The sequence below is a fragment of the Mustela nivalis genome, assembly GCF_964662115.1.
Source record: "Mustela nivalis genome assembly, chromosome: 2".
NCBI classification, from domain to species: domain Eukaryota; kingdom Metazoa; phylum Chordata; class Mammalia; order Carnivora; family Mustelidae; genus Mustela; species Mustela nivalis.
The window spans coordinates 175,719,910-175,741,676 of NC_139021.1; the positions used below are offsets into that span (position 1 = coordinate 175,719,910).

The window sequence follows — 21,767 nt, forward strand, 5'->3', positions numbered from 1 at the left end:
CCTCTGAGAGAGGGACAGCACTTTAGGCTTTGGCCGGTTATGTAAACAGCGGCATGAATGTTTGGTTGTGCACCTTGAAAAGCTCGGATTCCCCGAAGGCTAGAGGGAGGGAACCAACAGGCACTGAAGCCAGTGCTTGAGGGCAGGGCAAGGCCAGGCATCCTTGGGTCCTGTGACTGGGAGCACGCTCAGGCCAGGCTTCTGGCACATCAGTTCCCAGCCCTACCCACCCAGCGTCCTGGCCTTGGAGGAGCCTGGGGTTGGCCTTCACCTGTCCCATACCCGTGGCTTCTCTCTTGCACCTCAGGTCTGTGCCTGCCAGGTTCGGGCCACGGGGAAAATGTATGCCTGCAAGCGCTTGGAGAAGAAGAGGATCAAGAAAAGGAAAGGGGAGTCCATGGCGCTCAACGAGAAGCAGATCCTAGAGAAGGTCAACAGCCGCTTCGTGGTGAGTGTCCAGGGCCCAGCGCCAGGCCCCCCTTCTAGTGACCAGGGCTCCCATCCCTTGGGAAGAGGGGGTCCTCCCGAGTGGCAGGTCCCCAGCCTGTAGGGAAGTGGACCGCCGTGGGAGAGTGAAGCAGCGGAAAGGCGACCAGGCCTTCCCTCCATCACGAGGCTCCCCGTGGCCAACCGTGGCTGACTTGCTCCAGTCACTCAAACTGGCCTGGCTACCCTCTGTGTGTGGGACCAAGGCCTCTGTTCTCCAGAACCACCTTGTAAACTCCTCAGTGGAAAAAGCAGCCCGCCCCGGGCCCAGCCAAGGAGCTGTGTTCCCACAGACCCCCGTAGGCTGGTTTCCCCATGGGGGAGACCCGAGTGTCGATATCCTGCAGGAGTGCCGTCTAGTTTGCGTTCATTTTGTTACCATGTCTTGGCCGGGCTCTGCTGCGGTAACAACCAGCCCCCAGCGCCAAGTAGCTGGACGCAAGGAGGACCGTTGTCACGCACACAGAGCCCAGCCACATCTAGCCGCCCTTCTCTACCTTACGGCTGGCCCACCTAGAGTCTTACAAGTGTGCGCTGGCGGGTTTGCCCAGGGACCCTCGCTGCCTCAGCCGCCGGGACATTCCTCACCCCGCCCACAGCCCGTGGGCCAGAACTAGTCACTGCCAGCGCCCGGCCAGCTGCACGGAAATGTGGAAGAGCATGTGGGTGTTTGGTCACTCTCAGTCCCTCTGCCACATGTCACTATAAAAAAACACGTACAGGGTGAAACCCCCACAGCACAGAGAGGTCTGAGATACAAACAAAAGCCTCCCTCTTTGGGTAACCGTCCGAGCCTGGGGCAGTCACGAAGGGGCTTTCTGATGTTTGTAGCCGGTGGAGTCCTACCAGACGCCCTAAGCTGCAGTGCTCTCCCCTTGAATCGAGGTCCTTTCCTGTGGCCAGACCTACAGCCGTAGCTCTGTTTTTGATGCTGTGCACCCCCCTCCCTGCCATGCAGCATGGAGATAACCCGTCATCTGCACAACCGGTCCCCACGGACCCCCGCGCGCAGGTCACACTGCCAATGAGGCTGCTGTGTCCAGCCTTGAACGTCCCTTTGGCACACGTCCAGGAGCGTGTCCGTAGGATGGGTTCCTGGTGGAGGAACTGTGGCGTCAGAGGCCGTGTGCCTTTCCCATTTGGTAGCAGTTCCCGAACGGCTCTCCGTCAGTGTCGTCAGTGTCGTGCCGGTCGAACGCCCACCAGCTGTGTGAGAGCAGGAGGTGCTGGCAGCCTAATGTTTTTGTCATTCCCCAGAGGGGGTGGTTTTCTAAGGCACCGCTCAAAGCCGACAGGAGCGTGCATCTCCGGGCCTCCTCTCAGGTGGCCCCCAGCCCCCAGCCTCCCTCTGTGCTGCCAGCCCCTTTCAGTGGGGACCACAGGTCACCCCCTCGATGCTGCCCGTGGAGCCCTCATCATTGCAGGAAGGGGCAGCGCCGGCTCTCACCGGGGTTGGTGACAGTGGGTGCTACTCAGAGGGGAAGAGGGTGGTCTGCCTGATAAACGGGGTGGCACATCTTCGAGGGCCTGGACCACCCTCGACTGGGCCCCGTCCACTGCCCCCAGCAGGGAGTTCACCCAGCGCCCTCCAGGAGCCCCTCCTGGGTCTCTGTGGGCAGGTGTGGGAGGGAGGGCCGGCCTGGCAGCTGGCACTGGGCACCGTCCCCAGAGCCCTCCTGCTCAGCTCCCGTTCTGTCCTTTCCTCAGAAATAACTGCCATTGTTCCTGGCCTTTGCCTCCAAGTGTTATGGCCCCGCTTGTGCCCAGCCTGGTCCATAGTGGCCAGCTTTCATTTGGATTGGCTCCCGATGTGGAGAAGGACAAGTACCACCAGCGGACCTTACCCCGGACCCAGCCCTGCTGTGTCTCCCACAACCCCATGGTCCTCCGTGCATCCTTGAGCTGGTCTCCATCAGCAGGGAACTAAGTGCTTCCTGGGAATGGTCCCTTTGACCAGATGTGTCCTGCAGGCGGAGGCAGACTTTGCCGAACTGTGTTCCCCTTCACAGAGTCCCTCTGGCCACCTCTCCAGCCCACTCCCAGCGTCCCTATGGTAATGAGACCCCAGCCCAAAAGGCACCTGGGCCCTGCTTTTCTTGGATGGCCAGCAAGGCCACCCAGTCTTCACTGAATGACACATGAAGGCTTTTTTGTCTGTGTAAACACACAGATCCCATCCTCTCAGGCTTTCTGAAAGGGCAGAGTACCAGCCTGCGCTCCACACTTTGTCTCCTCACCTGGAACCACAGTATCCGGACGTGTGTCCTGCTTCGGGCAAGAGGGGCAGTGGGCAGGGGCACCATGAGGCTGGCGGGGTGCGGCGCAGTGGCATGGAGCTGCTGAGGACCCCGCTCGCCCTTCCCCCCACCCCCCGCCCCGGCTTCACAGACCCTGAGGAGGACGAGCGGAAGTGGGTGGCAGTCGCTGGGACCTCACCTTCGTGCTGTCTTGTGCTCCCAGGTCAACCTTGCCTATGCCTACGAGACCAAGGACGCGCTGTGCTTGGTCCTAACCATCATGAACGGGGGTGACCTCAAGTTCCACATCTACAACATGGGTAACCCTGGCTTCGAGGAGGAGCGGGCCTTGTTTTACGCGGCAGAGATCCTCTGTGGCTTGGAAGACCTCCACCGGGAGAACACGGTGTACAGGTGAGCCGGCTCCCCGTCCGGTCCTGCCACCGGGGACCCACCCCATCCTCGGTCAGGCGGGCACCCTGCCCTGGGACTCGGGGCCTGGCCATTGCCATAGAGACTCACCCCCTGGACTGCTTGGGGGCCAAGTGTAGGAGGCGATGTTCCCCCAGAATGGGTGAGTCGGGCCAAACCCCGCGTCCCTTCCAGCCCAGCGCGCGGGAAGCGCAGTGAGCCTGCTCCAGAAAGACCTTGGTGGGAGCAGCACACGCGCAGGCAGCAGAACGACATCGGTCCCTCTCCGTCCCGCCGGATGGATTCCACGAGTAGTGGTCTTCAGCCTTTTCTCACTGCCCCTCTCCAGAAAATTTGAATATCTGTGTGCCCTTATACATTACGGAAACATCTGAAATAGTTTATTATCTGTTAAAATAGGGGCTAATATTCTGAAACTAAACAGTTCCATCACACTTTTAAAGGTATTCAGTAGAATCTGATCGCTCTGGCAAAGTGATTTCCACCATTATGCATTTTAAAAATGCGTGAAAATTCTTCAAAGGCAAGGGATTCCCTATCATCCTTTTTTCCATCCTCACAGAATGTTATTATAATGTCATTTTCCCCCAGAGTCTGTCATTGATCAGCGCGCAGCCCTGCGATACGGGGATGGATAAGATTTTTTTTTTTTTTAATTTCCTTTGACCACGGGCTCTAAGTGTTAAAATAACGTCCGCGGAGTTGCCGCTGTAATGGTTATCAGTAGAACCCTTTTCTAATTGGGATCCTGGGGGATTTCACACCACGGAGCCGGACACCAAGGTCACAGAGCGGGAAGGACCCTGCTTTTCTTCTGTCACTTGGCGTCTGTGCCACGGAGAAAGGACAACTGGGAGGGGAGATGGCAGGGAATGCCAGGACAGGGCTTCCGTGTCGTGAGGATCTAGAAAGGCAGAAGATTCTTGAATTTTCTTCTTTCGGGATTCTTGAAAATGGCAGCACGTGGAAGCCCTCTGGATGGTTCCCGCAGACCCAGCGGGCGCGCTCACCCCAACGTGAAGACCTTTGCTGCAGAGATCTTGGCAAAGATGATCTTGGGAAGTCCAAGACAGTTTTGAAAACAAGAAGGAACGGTCTTGATGACTGGCTCTCCCCCACGCACCACCCCCACCATCTCTCCCTTTAGGCTCTTGTTCTGTTTTCATTCAAGTGAGAAGAGAAAAAATTCCCTATGGGCTGAAAAAAGAACTCCCCACTTGATTGCTTTTCACTTAAAACAAAAAGAAAGGCGGGCCTCCAACTTCTAGTCCTTGTTCTCGTGAAGAAGAGAACCACAGCGCCTCCCTGGCCTCCGCTGCTTGCCGCGGGCTCTCCGCAGGTTTGGGTTCTGGCCCATGCCCACTAGCCGGCTAGCTATCTTTCCAACCCTGTGGCTGCTGGCTTGCTGAGGTGACGGCTCTTGCCCTTATTTGGAATTGTTAGCACATCAACAGAATGCCAATTAAATAACAGGGGCGAAGTATTTTGTAATGAATAACTATGTACAAACCCATTATCACCTAGTGAGGCTGCCCCACTGGATTTGAACACAGTAACCATTCCCCATGAGGACAGCTGCCATCAGTTAAATAAGCAAAGCCTGTTGGTTGAGAATTGCATCCTCAATCCAGATGTTAATGGCTAACTGAGTTGCACACGCTATCCCACTGGCTGTTCTTTTACCCACAGAGAGGACCTGCTAGTAAAACTAGTAAAACCAGACACTTCTGCTGCCTCCCACCCTCCGTGGAGGAGGGGCGCACAGTCTTATGAACAGTGATGAGGTCATCAAAGAGAAGAGACAGCAGGGAAAGAAGGATAGGGGCCCACCTCCAGCTGTGCCTTGCTGCTGCGCTTTCTCCCAGGCTTGTGTCACTGCTGGACTGGGAGATGTACCAGGCTCCAGGTGTCTCCTTCCCAGAGGGGGTCCCTCCTGGACAATTCTCTGCCCCAGATCTGCAGCTGGTCCAGTCTTCTCAGTAAATTCTCTTCACTAATTCCCAGGCCCTGCTCTGCCTTCATCCCAGGGCGTCCTGAGACCTCCAGGTGATCCCAGCCCTGGAGGGGTCTCTCACCATGCCAGCCAGAACCACACTCTGCCCTGGGGCCATCAGTATGCAGATGGGAGCCAGGGCAGGCCTTCGCCTAACCCCTTCCCAGTCATCGCCAGGGTCGAGAAGATGTCTGGCAACAGCGGCATTTGTTCTAGAGAGCGGGAGGAGGGAAGCCAGTCCAGGACTGTCTGGATCCGGAGAGAGACCAGACAGCATGAGACAAGAGGTAGGAAGGAGACAGGAAAAGAGGCCAACCCAGGTGGCCATGCCCTGCTGCTCAGAATGCCCACACTCACACGCTTGCCATCTTTCCCTTTCAGAGATTTGAAACCTGAAAATATCCTGCTCGATGATTATGGTAAGTTGGGGAGCAACTTGAGAGACCCCTTTCCTGCTGTGTAGTCAGGATAAGCGTCACAACCCAAAGGCAACAGCAGGCCTTCCGGCAGAGCCTCTCAGAGGCACAGCCCTGGGACTGTGGGAGGGCAGTGGGCAAGTAGGGGGAGTAGGGAGTACCCACCCCTTTCCCCCACTCCTGGGAGCATGAGGAAGGCAGGGGCACAGAAAAAGCTCCTCCTTTTTGAAGAAGTAGCATGGCTTGGCCTAAAGAGAGGAGGAGAGAGACAGGGAGAAAGAGAGCACTGATGGAGGGGTCTGGAATTTCAGAGATCCTGGGCAAGTACTTAACTCTACACGACTTCCCTGCACCCTGTCTTCCTCGCCTGTGAACTGGAAGCAGTGGGCCCTGCTCTGCCCGCTTCAGAGGGTGGGGGCGGCGGTGGGGCTCCAGGATGACTTGAAGGGAAACTTTCACCAGCTACAACCCGCTCCAGACATGTTCAGTATTATTTGTGCATGACCATTGCTTTTTTGCTTGTGTGTGCGTGTGTGTGCGCACACATGTACACACCCACTGGTAACCAGAGCAGCTACAGTAACCCCTCACAGCTTTTCAACCTTGCACAGCAGGGAAATAGTGTTCACACCTGTTACCTGACTCGATCTTCCCCTGTCTGCAGAGGGGACAGGGCCAGCATCCCTGGGCCCCTTTGACAAATGACAAGATTAAAGCTTAGAGGAGCCAACCTGCCAAGGTCACCCAGCAGTATCAGTAGGGACCTGAGACCAGAAACTAGGGCCTCCCCCCATAGCTACCCCGTATACCAAGCAGCCCCAGGCAGAGGGGAGGGAGGAAGGGAGGCAGGTCGTTGGTGACCTGGAGGGAGGTCTGGAGGAGGAGTGGGCAGAGGGCCCTGGGCCTGCCTTGGATGAGCCCCGTGCACACTGGGGTTCGTGTTCCCTGCTGGTGTCAGAACCGTGCCCTGTCTCAGAACCCGGTCTGCAGCCCAAAGGCTGGAACCTGTGTGTTCTCTTCTCCCGCCGCCACCGTCTGTTGGAGGCCGCCACGCCAGGGAATCCACACAGCTCTGGCCTGGTGGGGAGGGTCCTTGATGTTCGGCCTTGCTGGGGTCCAGGCTGTGGGGCCCTGGCAGGCATAGACAAGGAAGAGGGGGCAGACGTGGCCATGACCTGGCCTGGGTGGGTCGCCGAACAAGACACAACAGCGAGACCGAGCTCTGTCCCAGCACTGTGTCGTCTCAGCCTGTGGGCGTCAGTCCCCGACTCTGTTCCATCTCTCAGTCTTCCCAAGGCCCGGACGACTTCATTCTGTTTCTCCAAAGATCAACAGGACAGGACAGGGAGTTGCCTCCCAAACTGCTTTATAATTTTTCCTCTTAGGCAAATCGTAAAATTTCAGGAAAATCTCCCATTTTCCCCACGAAGCAATCCCAGAATCAGGCCGAGGTGTGTTACACTTGGTGATCTCAGCCTTCCCAAAAGCCCACGAGGGCATTTTATGAGGGAGTTGGCCATTGTCCAGCCAAGTCCAGCCATCCTTTCCTAGTTTATGTTTTCTTCCTGACCCACGTGCTCTGATGCCTGGATTCGCCCAGGGGCCTGCGGTCACCCCGAGGGGCTGATGGTGATGCCCCTCCTTGCAGACAGACAAAAACTCAAGAGTCCGTGAGCCTTGCCCAGGGGCACACGGCAGGTGTGTGGCCCTGCCCAGAGCGGTCCACACAGCCACCCCAGGCACCTGCTGACGCTGCTCTCCTCACTCAGGCCACATCCGGATCTCGGACCTGGGCCTGGCTGTGAAGATCCCTGAGGGAGACCTGATCCGTGGCCGCGTGGGCACCGTCGGCTACATGGGTGAGTGTGGGTGTGGCCCCTCCCAAGCCCACCGCTTGGGCCGCCAGCCTCTTTGTGCAACTCTGAGCAGCAGTAGAGGCACAGTGGGCAGTGGGAGGTCCTAGCCTGGGAGGGGTTGTGTTGGGGCCGAGGGTTCAGCCTTCCTGAACTGAGCTCTCTGAACCCCTCACCCCAGCCCTGCCTGCGCCTCAAAGCCAAGCCGCTCTCCATGTCAGAGGTCAGTGCTGGCATACTGTGCCGCTCAAGGGAGGCTGAGCTCAAGGTGGGGGGCTGGTGAGCTGGCAGGCAGACTCTCAGAGAGGCTCTGAGAGGAAGGGAGTCACTCAGAAAGGCCCAGAAAGGAGTGCACCATGTGCCATGTCACTAAGCAAGATGCTAAGTAGAGACCAGCCTTAGGCTCCCTGCCCTGCCCCCAGCCCCTCACCTCGCACACTTACTCCTGGACCATCGTCCTGAGGGCTACAGGAAGAGCCCCGAGCTCCCTCTGGTCCTCTGGAATCCCCCTTCCCAGTGAAGGACATCCCTGGGCTGCCTCCTGCGCATGGTCATCTGGGAGCCTGTGGGGGGTGTACCTCCATATACGCAGCGGTGAGCACCCCCATGCCGCTGCTGATGGATGGGTGACACAGCAATCAGTGTTTGTGGACACCTGTGTCTGTCTCCCAATGCATGGGGCATTGCCTGCGGCCTCCCACAGGGCCTCTGGTGTATGCTCACTGGCTCACAGGCTTTTGCCTCTCAATGTCTGAGAGCTGCCTGATGACATGAAGCTTATCTTTTTCACACTTGGATGGTTAATCTAGAATATTTTCATCGAAGTAGTAGGGAAGCCATAGCGAGAGGCAGTTTTAATTCCGGGTAAACTTAAAATCATCTTTACTTTGGGTGGACACACCCTCGTTTCTAGAAAAAATATGGCTGTGGCACCTACTCCGTGTCAGGTGTCACACCCCTTGCTGGGACACAGCAGTGAATAAGGAAGCTCAGATTCTCGAGGGAGGGACATTTCCGTCTGCTGTCAGGCTTCTAAAGCCACAGTCTGAGCCTTTCAGGAGCACTGAGGAGAGCAGTCAGGGCAGGCTCCCTGGGGGAGGTGGTGTTTATGGCCGTTGGCGAGTAGGAGTCAGCAGGGGCAAGCGTGTCCCTGCCATGAAGCTTCAGGCCTTCTGTGAGCAGCACCGTCACTGCTGGGTGCAAGACAGCTGAGGCTCCGTCAGTGTGCCTGGCAGCCCTGGCCCCTTGTGCCCCAGCTCTGTCCTGCCACCCGCTGTCTCTTACCCCTCCTGGCTCCTCTCCTCTGCCCACAGCTCCAGAGGTCCTGAACAACCAGAGATACGGCCTGAGCCCTGACTACTGGGGTCTGGGCTGCCTCATCTACGAGATGATCGAGGGCCAGTCGCCATTCCGGGGCCGCAAAGAGAAGGTGAAGCGGGAGGAAGTGGACCGCCGGGTCCTGGAGACAGAGGAGGTGTACTCCCAAAAGTTCTCGGAGGAGGCCAAGTCCATCTGCAAAATGGTGAGCTCCTGGTGAGCCAGTCGCTCCCCCTGGGCCGGGTGTCTAGTGGCCTCTCCCCTCCTGCCCCAGCTGAGAGCAGCAAACAGGGCTGAAGCAGGCAGGGTCAGGACACACAAGTCAGGAAGCCCCCAGGCCAGAGGAGCGAGCAGTCCTCGTTGTGGACCGAGGTTGTCGCAGGAAGACTCCATGTCAAGGGCAGGGGACTGAGGGGCACTGCCTAAGACACCCTCCATCCAGCTTTGTTGGGGGAAATCATCATGGAGGAGAAGGGAGGTGATTGCAGCCAGTTCCCCAAGACACAAAGGTATCTTGGGCTATCCCTTACCCTTGACCTTGGCCCCCTACAGCCTCAAACTCTGGGTCCCTGGGCACTGGCTAAGGCCAGTAGGTGCAGCACAGGTGGTGAGGTGGTGGTGTTTTCAGTCTTTGAACATCTTACGACAGAGTTTTCCTTCCACTACTTGGAATGCTGGTCACACTGGCTTAGGTCCCATACGACAGGAATCTATGGGTAGTGGGATTTGACCGTCCACAGGGAGGGCGCAGGTGGGGAGAGATGTTTAGACAGGCTGGGCAGTCAGGGTCAGATAGCAGGGCCCGGGAAGCTGGTTAGAGGAAGCAGTGATAGGAGCCGTCAGAAGCGAAGCTGGCAGTGAGCGCACCCCTGGCCTGCTGCTCTTCCCCTCAGCCCGGGTGGGCCCACCCCTGGCCAGAGGCTTTGGGGGTTAGGGGTGGGTGGCCAGATTCCATTCTCGCCTGGCTCTCAGGCTCCCAAGTTCTGCCTGCGTCCACTTGGGGTCCTCCTCCCTCTGATGCCGGGCCCGGTGTGCTGTACCCCCACCGCAGGCCACTGCCCCCCCAGTGCTGGCGTCATGAGGACAGGAGGGGCCTGAGCTCCGGGGACCCATGAGCCCATGGACTTCCTCTCCCTGGGGCACTGCTGCCCCTGGAACAGCAGATGAGCAGGGCTGAGGCTGGAGGCTGCCCTCCCTGCCTCCTCTCTGACCCATGGACATAAACCACAAAGCTGGAGTTTAGAGAACAGGCCTGAGGAGCTGATTAATGCAGCAAAGCTTCTGCTTCCAGAAAAACCAAGGCTGCCCTGTTAGTGGCCCAGAACTATGGGCCATAGCTCCCTGCCCTGAGGAGGCACCTCTCCTGGGGCCATCTATCTGCTGTTTGACCACTTCCTCCTACCGGCTTCGGTCTGATGTCAGAGCCGCGGGAAGAAGGCTTTGGGGCAAGAGCTACCATTTGACTACTTCCAAAGGAGAGGAGTCTAGATCTGCCACTTAGGTGTGTGGGAGACCTAAGGAGGGATGGCGCGTGTGCATGCAGACAGCCACCCAAACCACAGGGCCAGGGGCTGGCCCACAGCCGGGCACCTGCCCGCACTCGCAGGGCTCCCAGAAATCCAGGGAGTCACAGCAGCCGGAGTCGGGGAGGGGGACAGGAGGAGTGAGGCAGAAGTCAGGTAGGTGGAATTTCGGGGTCCTAAGGGTGTTTGAAAACTGGGGTTGGGGGCTGCCAATAATACTTGGTTATGGAGGCAAGGTGTCTATCCAGTGGGACCAGACTGGGAGGAGGGAAGAAGAAAGTCATCAGCCATGGTCAGAGCATCACCAAATGTCCCAGGTCAGGGTTGGGGACTCAGAGAAGCAGAGCAGCCCCAGCAGGACATGAGACATGACATAGAGGGCAGAGACTTGGAGAGGGCCCCCTCCCTGTCCGCTGTCGTCGTCCTTGGTGCCCAGCTTTGGGGCTCCAGGACCAGGGGCACTGCTGGCCCTCTGCTGCCCCCTGGTGGCCACCAAGGGAAAGGCGGTGAGCTGAGCCTGAGGCTCTGGACCAACCTTGGCCCATGGGTGTCAAGTGTCAAACCAGTGTCCCCTCATCTTTCTCCTCTGGAAGAACAGACAAGGGCCCCTGGCCTTGCTTCCTCTTATTACAAATGCCCATCAGGTCTTAGGATTCTAGCCTTGGGGCTTCCGGCCCCCCTCTTCACAGCCTGTCTGGCAGCTAGGGTGGCCCTGTCCCCTCCAGGAGGTGCCAGCTCAGGACAGGGCCTGACTCTGAGGAAACCATGAAGGCTCGGGGTGCATGCACCAGTTTCCAGACTCTGGCAGCTCCAGCCCAACCTGTCTGAGAAGGCTACTCCACAGACCACAAGGAAGCTGGTCCCTGGCCGCCAGCTCCTTCCCCCATTCCATCTTGGCAGCCACAAGATCCTTTCCATTGCCCCTGATGTCCAGAAATTCATGCGTGTCACTGCCCTGGCCCTTGGTCCAGTCCCTAGGCCCAGACCTCCTGTAGGTCCCTGCTGAGTCCCAGCACTGGCCCTTCAGCCATCTCAGCCTCACCGGCCTCCCAGCTTACCCCTTCTCCTCCTCCAGGAAGCCCGCCCTGCCTGTGCCACCTGCCCAGCTCCCCCCACCTCTCCCACTTGCTTTTCCCGGTGTCCACTTGATACCAGAGTGGCAAACGGGCAGCGTGTTGGTGGATGTTCAGCCTGTGTGGTATTGTAGAAAGAGGTGAATAGTGGGTTCATTGCCAAGATTTAAAACTGGAGAGATTTCACATAAAAGCTTGGATTTCAGCCCTGGGCCCTAGCAGGAACTGATGCGTAGCTTGGCACAGCCCAGCCCGCCCACTCGGCCTTTAGCGTCCTTATTTGTATCTTCTGCCTGGCCCGTGCGGGCTCTGGGGTCTACGGCTGGGAGGTCCAGCCTCTTCCTAAGGAGACTCGCCTCTTTGGGATTGCTCAGAACAAGGAGGAGCCTGGCCCAGCAGAGCTGATCCCTGGAGCCTTTGTGGAAAGGAAGAAAGCCTGGCGAAGAGAGGCTGAGGCCTCGAGCCACCACTCTCTGGGCAGAACCGGCCTGGGGTGGGGGTGGGGGGTCGCTGGACCACAGCTGACAGCAGCTCTCAGGGCTCCGTCCTTTCTAGGCTGTGACCTAGTGCTTGCCCTCCTGCCACCTTTGACTCCTTTGTTTGAAGGGGAGTGGGGGGCCGGGGAATGGTTCTTGCAAGTCTCTCCCTCTGGACCACGAGCCCCGGGAGGCCCACCTGCGCACTGGCTGTCCACCGCGGCCCAGCCCACACGGCAGGCAGCAAGTGCGTGTGGACGGAAAGCACACAGCGGGTGCCGGGGTCCTGGAGGAGGAGAGGGCTGGACCCCCTCTGGGGTGCAGGCCGTCCGCCTTGATTTCAGTCTCAAAGCAAGCAGGGGTTTCCAACAGCACAGGCGCCGTGCTCAGTGAGGCAGGGAAGAGAGAAGCACAGGTGGGGTCACCTGACCACTGGATGCCTGCTGGTCGGTGGTGGTCCCCCGGCTTCACAGCCGGCCCCATCTTACCCCTTTCCCAGCACCCCCAGCACCCCCTTCACTCCTGCCAGCCTCCCGGCCTCATTCACACCTTTAGGCCTGGGGCCTGGCTGGTTGCTTCTGCAGCCTCCTCCTCTCCTAGGAACCTTCCCACCTCTGGGTTCTGACGAGGACACTTCCATCCTGACTGTCTGTCTCCCCACTACCTCCAGATCAAAACCCTCCTGACCTGGCCTTCAGGACCCTCCCGCAGCCTCCCCAGCCCTCCCCCTTCGCCCTGAGCCGTCCCCACGTCCTCGTCCTTCACCCAGACTCACAGGCCTGCCCTGCCCTTGCTAGCACAGACCCTCCCCTGATGCCTTCCCCACCCCCCTCTCTGGGAAGCCTGTTGCAAACACCCTTTCCCTGGGAAGCCTCCAGCCAGCACCCCCCCACCACCAAACTGGCCGCCAGGTTGTGTTCCCCTGCCACCGTGGTGTCGTCCCTGTATTGTCCTGATCGGTGCCCCTCCTCCCTCTCGGCGCAGTGGTGTGCGCCAACCAGGAACACGTCTGCAGAGTACTTAGGAGTTGAGTAAACGAGCAAGGGAGGCCTGCAGAGACGGGCATGCCACCTTGGCGAGAGCGGACGCGACTCCTGCTGTCCCGCAGGCCCCAGGCACCCGAGCCCAGCGCCAGTGTGAGACCACCCTGGGTGCCTGGGGTGATGTGGGCACTGCAGAGCCTGGAGGGGGAACACTGGCCACAGTGCTCGAAGCCCCAAGCTCCTTGTGGCCTTCAGCAGGAGGAAAGGCCCACCAGGCATGACCCTCTCCGGGCTCTCTTGTCACAGCTGCTCACCAAGGATGCAAAGCAGAGATTGGGCTGCCAGGAGGAGGGGGCTTCGGAGGTCAAGAGACACCCCTTCTTCAGGAACATGAATTTCAAGCGCTTAGAAGCCGGGATGTTGGACCCTCCCTTCATCCCAGACGTGAGTAGCCCCCCACCCCAAGCCTAGGCTGAGCCTGTGCACCCACTCACGACCTTGACTGCGTGAATCCTTGAGCTCCAGGAGGACAGGGCCAGGGGCGTGGGAGGATGGCGGGTATGCGTGCTGTACCCGCAGCAGCTCGCGCTTCTGGGGCCCGGCTCCGTGGCAGGCACTGCCGTCAGCCGCACGCATAGGTGCGTGCGCGCGTGTGTGTGTGTGTGTGTCTATTGTCCCCACTTTGCAGGTGAGGAGACTGAGGCCTACAAGGGGGTGTGTGACTTTCCCAGAGTTTCCAAGCACCACAGCTGGGAACCCAGGCCAGGACTGTCCAGCCATAGAGCCCAGGTGCCCAGCAGTGTGCGAAGGGCGGGAGGTCCTCCCTGGGCCACGTGGCTCTGTGGCCCTGAGCCCCTGGCATCCCTTCTGTCTGTGGAGGATGGGCCAGAGGCCCCAGTTGTGGCTGCCCTCATTCCCATGGAGATGCTGGAAATCCTGAGCCTGTGGGCTCCGGGGAAACAGTCTGCTGGGGGAGTGGGCATCCCCGGAGGTGCGGAAGAATGTGAGGTCAGAGGCCGTGTTCCGTCACCGTCTGGAGAGAGGGGTGACCAGCAGCCGGCATGCGGGTGACAGCAGGAAGGAGCCCCTTGGCAGATCTGTGAGAGCAGCACAGTCCCCGGAAAGGCACCCCCCTGCCCCGCCTCAGAACCCGAGGCTGGGGCCACCAGGTGTGACTAAGCGAGCGCTCTGCCCGCAGCCCCGCGCCGTGTACTGCAAGGACGTGCTGGACATCGAGCAGTTCTCCACCGTGAAAGGCGTCAACCTGGACCACACGGACGATGACTTCTACTCCAAGTTCTCCACGGGCTCCGTGCCCATCCCATGGCAGAGTGAGGTGAGCAGGGTGGTGGCCGTCAGCACCCTGCAGGGGGCCACTGGGCCGGGAGGACAAGGCCCGACCACGGCGCCGTTGGCGTGGGCTTCGGAAGAGGGATAGGAGGCGGGACGGATGTGGCTGCCCAGCGGACTGTCGTGGGAGGTCCGGCTGGAGAGAGAACAGGGACTGGGGCTGGAGCGGAGGGAAGCCCGTGTGCTTCCACGGGATGGACGTCGTGGGGCAGGGGAGGGCAGGGGACCCGACAAGGGGAAGGCGCAGAGCACGTGGGTGACCTGGGCTTGGAGGGGGGTGAAGAGGGAGATGAGGCGTGGGTTTGGCGGCTGGATGGTGAGACACCCCCGTCGGTGGAGGCAGCTGGGGGAGGCCGACGGGGCACAGGCCGTGGCAGGTGGGGAGCGGTCTGGACCCGGGCCCCTGAAGGACGCGGGGCAGGTGGAGGGCCTATTGGGCGCAGGCTCAGGGCCAGTGGCGGTCGCTGGGACTCTCGTCCAGCCCCGGTGACTAACGTGGCCCCTCACGCGCTCTGCCCTGCCCCTGCTTCCCCAGATGATAGAAACCGAGTGCTTTAAGGAGTTGAACGTGTTTGGACCCAACGGTACCCTCTCAGCGGACCTGAACAGAAGCCACCCTCCAGAGCCGCCGAAGAAAGGGCTGCTCCAGAGAATCTTCAAGCGTCAGGTGAGAGTCACCCCCTCCGCGCCCGGCTGGCCTGCGTCGGGCCCTGGACAGCCTGGGCCCAGGTACCTCCCTGACACTGGACCGGTGCCTCCCTACGTGTGGGGCCCCGCCCAGTGAGGGGATCCGCACCATGGAAGGGGCAGGGCCAGCCCAAAGCTCACCGCTCACCGAGGGGCCTGGGCCTCGGCACTGCGGATGACCAGGGTATGTTCTCGTTGTGGGGGCTGCCTCTGTGGCCTGTGCCCTCCAGGCATCAGTAACCTCCCCCCAACCCGACTAATCAGAAATGTCTCCAGACCTGGCCCCATGTCCTCTGGGAGCGAATTCTCCCCAACGGAGAACTGCTGCCCTCTCCGGCCCTTGTAAAGACTCGAGTTCTGTAGGTGACAACGGGAAGGCAGAACGGGTCTCAGAGAGGAGGTCCCTGCAGAACTTCATGGCTCCTGCGACAGGACCCCAAGGTGGACACTGTGGCCTCTAGCTGGCAGCCCCAGGAGACTTTGCCCTTAGGAAAGGCATTCTTCCTCAGAGCCTGTCCCTGGACTGAGGGTTCCGCGTAGGCCAGATGGAAGAAGTGTCCCCGCAGGCCTGTGAGAGCCCACTGAGGCCCTCACCTCATCCCCCTTGCCCAAGGCAGCCAGAACAGCGCCCCCCTCCTGGCCTGGGCCTTGCAGAAGGCTTGGCCCCACTGTGTCCATCCAACTGGCTGGGAGTCTCCATTATTTACACACCCCCCCCCCAATCTGGCCCTGACTCCAACCCCCAAGGAGCCGACCCTCTCCCCAAGATGGTGAAGGAGGAGAGGCAGTACCACTCGGGTCCCCAGGCCCCCAGCCTGATAGAGGTTGGGGGTGACTGTTGCTGGTGCTCTGCTGTGGACCTCCCTCTGCACCGAGTGCTTTTTGAGGGCTTCTCTTACTCTCCACAAAAGCCTGGGCCTTAATTCAGCCGTCCAGTCGATCAGCCAGTATGGAGCGAGTGCCCCTGCGTGCAAGGCTGTTTCCTTAGGGTCTGAGATGCACCGGCAAGCCAGACCGGGATCCTGCCCTTTGAGCGTCCTAGTGCAGCACGAGCCCAGGATGGGCTCCCTTTACCCCACTTCACAGATAGGGAAACTGAGGCTGAGGAGGGTCAAGGAACTTGCCCAAGGTCACACGGCTAGTAAGCCCATATGAAGGATCTGGGGATAATGGCAGGGAGCACGGATCGGCACATGGAGAGAAAAGGCAGACTGAGGGCAAGTTTGGGGTTTGATCTGAAAGCATCATGTGAGTTTCACATCCCATTCCAAAACAGACTCCTGTCGGTAGACTATAAAAATATAACTTGTGAATGCTTCCACCGAGTAAAATTGAAGCTCCCCAAAGAAAGGACTGTCCCCTTCCACACGGCTGGGTCCCTACCACGTACTTGCTGCCGAGACTCACAGACCCGGGGTTCAGATCTGGCCCCGCCACTTCCTGCCACTTGGGTGGCGCCGTGCTCACCCGCCCCATCGTCTGTGGGCCCTCCTGAAAGGTCAGCACCCGGGGCCAGCAGGAGGTCTGTAAGAACCCGCAGCTCCTGGTTCTCGGGTCCGGCGCTCGCTGAGCCCTCTCTGTGCCCTGCCTCCTGTCACACTCCACCCGCCCTGTACAGAAGCACCTCGTATCCCACGGGGCACGCAAGGCAGCCAAGAGATTGAGGATCTTGCTCAAGGTCACGCAGCTAAGCGACAGGTTTCAGACCCTGGGTCTACAGTAATGAACCCATAGATATTCTAGGAGGGGCCGCCCTCTCTCTGCCTTGGGGTCCTCTTAATCCCATAGCTGTCCCCTGCCCCAAGGGGTGGCCCCTGGCTTTGAGTCTGTAGTGGAAGAAGGCACAAGGCAGCAGCTCCTGACCGTGACCCTGTTTTCAGATTCAGAGGCCCCGGTGCGTCCACCAGGACTGACTCTCTCTCTCTCTCTCTCTCTCTCCCCCACCACCCGCTCTTTCCTCCAGCATCAAAACAATTCCAAGAGTTCACCCAATCCCAAGACCAGTTTTAACCACCACATAAATTCAAACCATGTCAGTTCAAACTCCACCGGAAGCAGCTAGTTGGAGCTCTGGCCTTGAAGTCCGCGGTGGGACCAGCCTAGACCCTTGTCCTTAGAAGCAGAACTGGTGGACGGGGGGAGCTCTCCAGGAGCCGGGGAAGGAGGCCGCCCACCTCCTCGACGCAGAGCCTCCAGGTTTCTCAAAGAGATCTCCACTCAGGTCTGTCTCCAGAGGTGGCCCTCAAGCCGACGTGGAACATTGCAATAGAAATCCAGCCGGATACGACAACTTGCACGTAGTTCGATAGCGTCATACCTAGAACTGAATTTTGTCTTTATTATTTTTAAAGAAAAGTTTTGTAAATTTCTCTATCGTCTCAGTTTACATTTTGTATATTTGTATTTAAATGAAAGTCAGACTCGGAGGGTGTATATTTTCTGTGCAGCCACTGTTAAGCCATGTGTTTTAAGACATTTTAGAGTGGGCAGGGTGGGGGGCGGGGAGGGGTTACCAAAAAAAAAATGTGACTCAAGACTTCCAGAGCCTCAAATGAGAAATGTTTTTATTAAATGTAGAAAATGATTCACATTCCACCTTTAAAGGATTGGTTGTATCCATCTCTGTAGCCTTTCCCTCACGTTGATGTCACCATGCTGTTGGCTTAGAACAACCCGAATTAGGTGCTCCAGACACACTGGGGACTTCGGCCCCATCAGAGTGTTCCCCATGGGGTCTCTGGAGTCACCTGGGGCCGATGCTCATGTTTCCTTTAGAGGCACACGGTGCCTGTGTTTCTCCGGCCTTGGCCTCCTCTTCCTTCTGGAAGGCGCACAGAGCTGGGCCTCTTTCTTTCAAACAGGTTCTGATGGCTACAACCTGTATGTTCTCAAGACGCTTGCTTTTGGGGATTTTTGTTTTATTCTATTTTTAAAGGGATGCATCTCGATGACAAGGAACCCCAGCTCTCCTGAATCCCGTGGCCCAGGGAGGCATCAGTGAGAGGGGGTCGGGGGGTCCTGTTGAATGAGTCCGTAGAGGGGAAGGGAGGCTTGCCCAGGGACTCCAAGTGCATTCCTTAGGCGTTAACAGGGTCACAGGGTCTGGAGAGCGTCCCAAGGCCCCACAGATTCCCTGGCCTAGGAGGCATGGGTGGGATTGGCTCTCCAAGCAATGGCGTGGCTGAGGAGAGGGCCGGGGTACCACAGAAGCCCAAGACACACTCACTGTCCCTTCTTGGGAGAGGTGGGACAACGGCGAGCTCTAACAGGGCATCTCAAAACTGCAGGCGCAAATAGCCCCCAGGAGGACTGGGTGGCCTTCCCAGACCAGGGTCTTCTGAGGGCAGTCCCCAGGCCCTCAGAGCATGGCCAACCAGCACCAAGGAGCCACTGGCCTGTTGGCTCCACAGAGTGTCACCTCCCCCCTGCCCTAGCGGAGGGGGAGTGGTTGACACCCCTGCTCCCCTGCCTGGCTGAGTCCGTGGCAATCGAGTCAGCCTCACTCAGAGCAGGTGTCGGCTGCCCACCATTGCCAGGGCTCCTCCCAGTGTGGGTCCTGCGCTACTTGCACGGGTCAAAATGCTGATTCCTGGCTTCCACCCCAGACCTATGGAATGGATTCTCTGGGAGTAGGGCCCAGGAATCTGCATCTTTAAGAAACACTCCAGAACATTCTAACATACTCTCAAGGAAGGGCACTGCTGCCTCAGCTTCACTGGGGCTTTGGACGCAACTCTCCCAAAACGATTTCTTCCTGTGACCTGGGCAGCTTGGAGCACGAGCTTTGAGGGAGGAGAGCATAGCCGGCGTGGCAGCCTCCTGTCCTGTGTCCGGGCTCCTCCCTCGGGCGGCCACTGGGGCCTGGAGCTCACCGCCGGAGAGGGGCCGCCTTTGGGACCGACTGTTTGAGGTCACTCGACAAACACACGGCAGAGAAACAACAGCTGGGCTCCGCGAGGATCCTTCCAACGTGCAGAATTCGTTTCTTCAAGACCAGCTCTGGCCTCACGAGGCTGCTTCTGTTTCCTTTCCTGGACTGCGTACGAGGTAAACGCAAACAGCCATACTTGTTTTTGCCAAGAAAGTGGAAAGCTCCTTGACCAGTATTTTAAGATCAAGCTCCTGCTGACGCTCCTTTCTCGATGGAAGGGACAGTCCTCTTCCTGGGACGGTCACCAGCCCAAGCTCCCACCCTCCCTCCTTCCTTTTGCCCAGCTCACAGCAGCTGCGCGCTTACCGAATGGTGTTGAGGAGCGCGTCTCTTCACGCCTCCGAGCCCCACGCTGGCCGTCGGCAGCGCAGAATCCTCAAGGAGCAAGAAGGAAAACATCAGACTGTTCCGGATGTTTCTGCATCCCGGAGCTGGAACGAGGCTAACGCACAGGCCTCCGTGGGCCTCTTAAATGACAAGGGTCTTCCTTTGCCTTTGCGGCCTGTCCCCAGCACATGCCCTAGGCTGGGGTGCCGCAGCCACCGTTTCGCTGTCCCCTCCCGTTCCTTTTGGACCCATTCCTTTTGGACCTTCGTTTCCTGCAAGAGAAGGGAAGTCATTATTTCGAACAATGCCTGAAAATCAGCCTCCTTTCCACCAAGTGCCCCAGTCCCCGCGACTCCCAAGGTCCTGCCCCTGCCGCAGCTTCTCCTCTAACTTGTCTCCTACAGCTGCATTTTTAAAAGATATTTTTAAATCAGGAAAACAACCGAATAAACCCCACCTTTCTCCCTATCCTCTTGTCTGGGATGAGGCATGTTTGGGCAGTGAATGGATCTTTTTTTTTTTCTCCCCAGCATTTGAGCTCTTCACAGAAGGGCCTCTCTTTCTCCAAGTGTGACGTTTCCCTCACCGGATGTTCGCTGACCTTGTGCCTTTGAGGGGAGAGGCAGGGCCCTACAGAAACATCTCTGCTTCCACTTTTCAGGAGACAAGCTGCTGTCTCCAGTGGGACAGGGGTGATCTCTGCCACAAGCACCATGACAAATGTTTATAGAGCCCCCCGGGGGGGGCACTCCCATAAGATCACCTACAGTGTCACCAACGCCTGAGCCCTGCCTTCACGGGGAAGGCCTCCCCATCCCATGTCACCCATTCTCGACTCTTCTAGGCCGGGAAAATCACTCTTTAAACCGTGAACTTTCGAGAACTGCTCACAGGCATAGCTGCTGAGCTTCGCTGCGTCTCAAGAGGGCCCAGGAGGCTTGGGCCCTGCAATGCGCTGCTCTTTGCAAATCCTCAGTCTTGAGGGGCAAGCCGCGTGGGAGAGAGCAGGCTATCTGGGTTTTATGCACACTTGACAGTAGCCTGCCAGGACCCAGGCGTTCTGGGGACACGTGTGGATGCCGCCTTGGCATCAAAGTCACGACTGGCTGCGGCCAGCTGCCCGCGAGCCCAGGGAGCCGCAACGACATGCAGGTCATGCCCTTGAAGTGGCCAAGGTCTCCGTGCCCCCCAAGGAGCCCGGCCCGCCATCGAAGCTCCTTGCCACTCTTCTACATCCCGTCCGTTCCTGGAAGGCTCGGGGCATCGGCTTCCCACTGACCCTCCCAAGTGAGCCACTGACCCTCCCAAGTGAGCCGCTGACCCAGACCTCGCTTTGGAGGGAGCACCACTGCCTCCTTGTGCCTGGCATCCCAGGCTGGGCCAAAGGGACTGGCGGCCTCGCGGACAACCAGGAGGCTCCCACCCTCCCCCTGACCCTAGATAAAGAGGAAGGGCTACTTGGGGACATCGGCCCTCCTCTTGGGCTGCTGCATGCTCCCAGGTCCCTGCGATCACCCGCACCGTCCAAGGACAACCTCGGGATCTCCTGCCCTCCCAGCCCTACCCTCTGAGACAGGACGTCCTCACCTCACAGCCTCTGTTGGAAAGAGAAGGAGTGTGACCTCGCAGTGCATTCTGAAGCAACAGAGTTGAGTCCTGACCGGCAGAGAGTTCACTTCTGTCACAAGGGATCAGGACAGGGCAGCCTCGCCCCCAGAGGCCCCTCGCCCATGGGCTTTGGAAGACCGGGCTGTGCCTGTTAGAGCCTGCTCTGTGCGGGCCGGGTTCTCCGCTGGTCTCGTGCTGTGGACAGTGGTCCAAACACTTGAAAAGCTAGCTCTCCCCAGGACAGAAAGACACTTCCTAAAAGAAGAATCTAGAGGTCTTTCTCCAGTCCGTCAATAAGTCATTTTTGTAATAGATCAAAAGCAAATGTTCTCAAGTAGAAGAGCTTAGTGGCTGTTGGTAGTGTTACAGTAATAATCCTAGTATCCAAAGGTTTCTATTTTTTTTTTTTTTTCAGGGAAATTTTCACACTGATGCTGAAAGAAAATAGTTCCATTTTGGAGGTCATTCCTGAAGATAGCGGCTTTTGTTCTGCTGCTCTGAATCTTTGTACGTTCCATCTAATAGGTCACTGTGCTGCTGTATCTAGATCAAACCACTGTTGTTGTTTTTTTTAAGAGAAATAAATTCCTTAATGAAAATAGCGTTGCATGCCTTTCTGTCTGCGCACGGCTGTTTTCTTCAGGAGGTCAGCACTCGCTGTCCTGCTTAACCTTTTACGGTTTGGGCCCACCCGAAGCCCCCCGGACCTCCCCCTGACCGCGAGAGAGAGTTCACTGGGGGAAAAGTTGAGCTCCAAACCTCTAACCCAGGGGTCCCATCACAGGGGCTCTCTCCAGGACCGTCTCCCTGCCTTCCAGAAACCTCCACTGCCTGAGCCAGCCTGCCCAGCAGGTAGAAACCACCATCCTCCTGGCACGTACGGTCTGAGAAATTCCAGCCCCATATCACCAGCCCACCCACCATTTACACCCCTCAGCCCGGCAACTTTGAGCTCTTCCCCAGGCCGCAGAGGGCAGGGGCAGGGGGCAGGGGGCGCCCTCCCTTCACTGCGTCCACCTCTCCGGCCCCTTCCCTCCTGTCACTCCAGGCCGCTGTGGATTTGGTAAGGGCAGGC

General features: G+C 58.5%; 1 protein-coding gene across 2 annotated transcripts in view; it reads left to right on the forward strand.

Annotated features, from left to right (window-relative positions):
* The window catches only part of GRK5 (G protein-coupled receptor kinase 5), a 110,430-nt gene extending 89,139 nt beyond the window's left edge, over nucleotides 1-21,291 (forward strand). For both annotated transcript variants that reach the window (XM_082720301.1, XM_082720300.1), the window contains exons 7-15: nucleotides 308-448; nucleotides 2,947-3,137; nucleotides 5,530-5,567; nucleotides 7,334-7,423; nucleotides 8,731-8,939; nucleotides 13,096-13,233; nucleotides 13,988-14,125; nucleotides 14,675-14,806; nucleotides 16,790-21,291. In XM_082720301.1, coding sequence (XP_082576427.1) covers nucleotides 308-448; nucleotides 2,947-3,137; nucleotides 5,530-5,567; nucleotides 7,334-7,423; nucleotides 8,731-8,939; nucleotides 13,096-13,233; nucleotides 13,988-14,125; nucleotides 14,675-14,806; nucleotides 16,790-16,888 — 1,176 coding nt within the window. In that variant the 3' untranslated portion in view covers nucleotides 16,889-21,291. The remainder of the gene's footprint in view (nucleotides 1-307; nucleotides 449-2,946; nucleotides 3,138-5,529; nucleotides 5,568-7,333; nucleotides 7,424-8,730; nucleotides 8,940-13,095; nucleotides 13,234-13,987; nucleotides 14,126-14,674; nucleotides 14,807-16,789) is intronic.
* The last annotated feature ends 476 nt before the right edge of the window (nucleotides 21,292-21,767 follow it).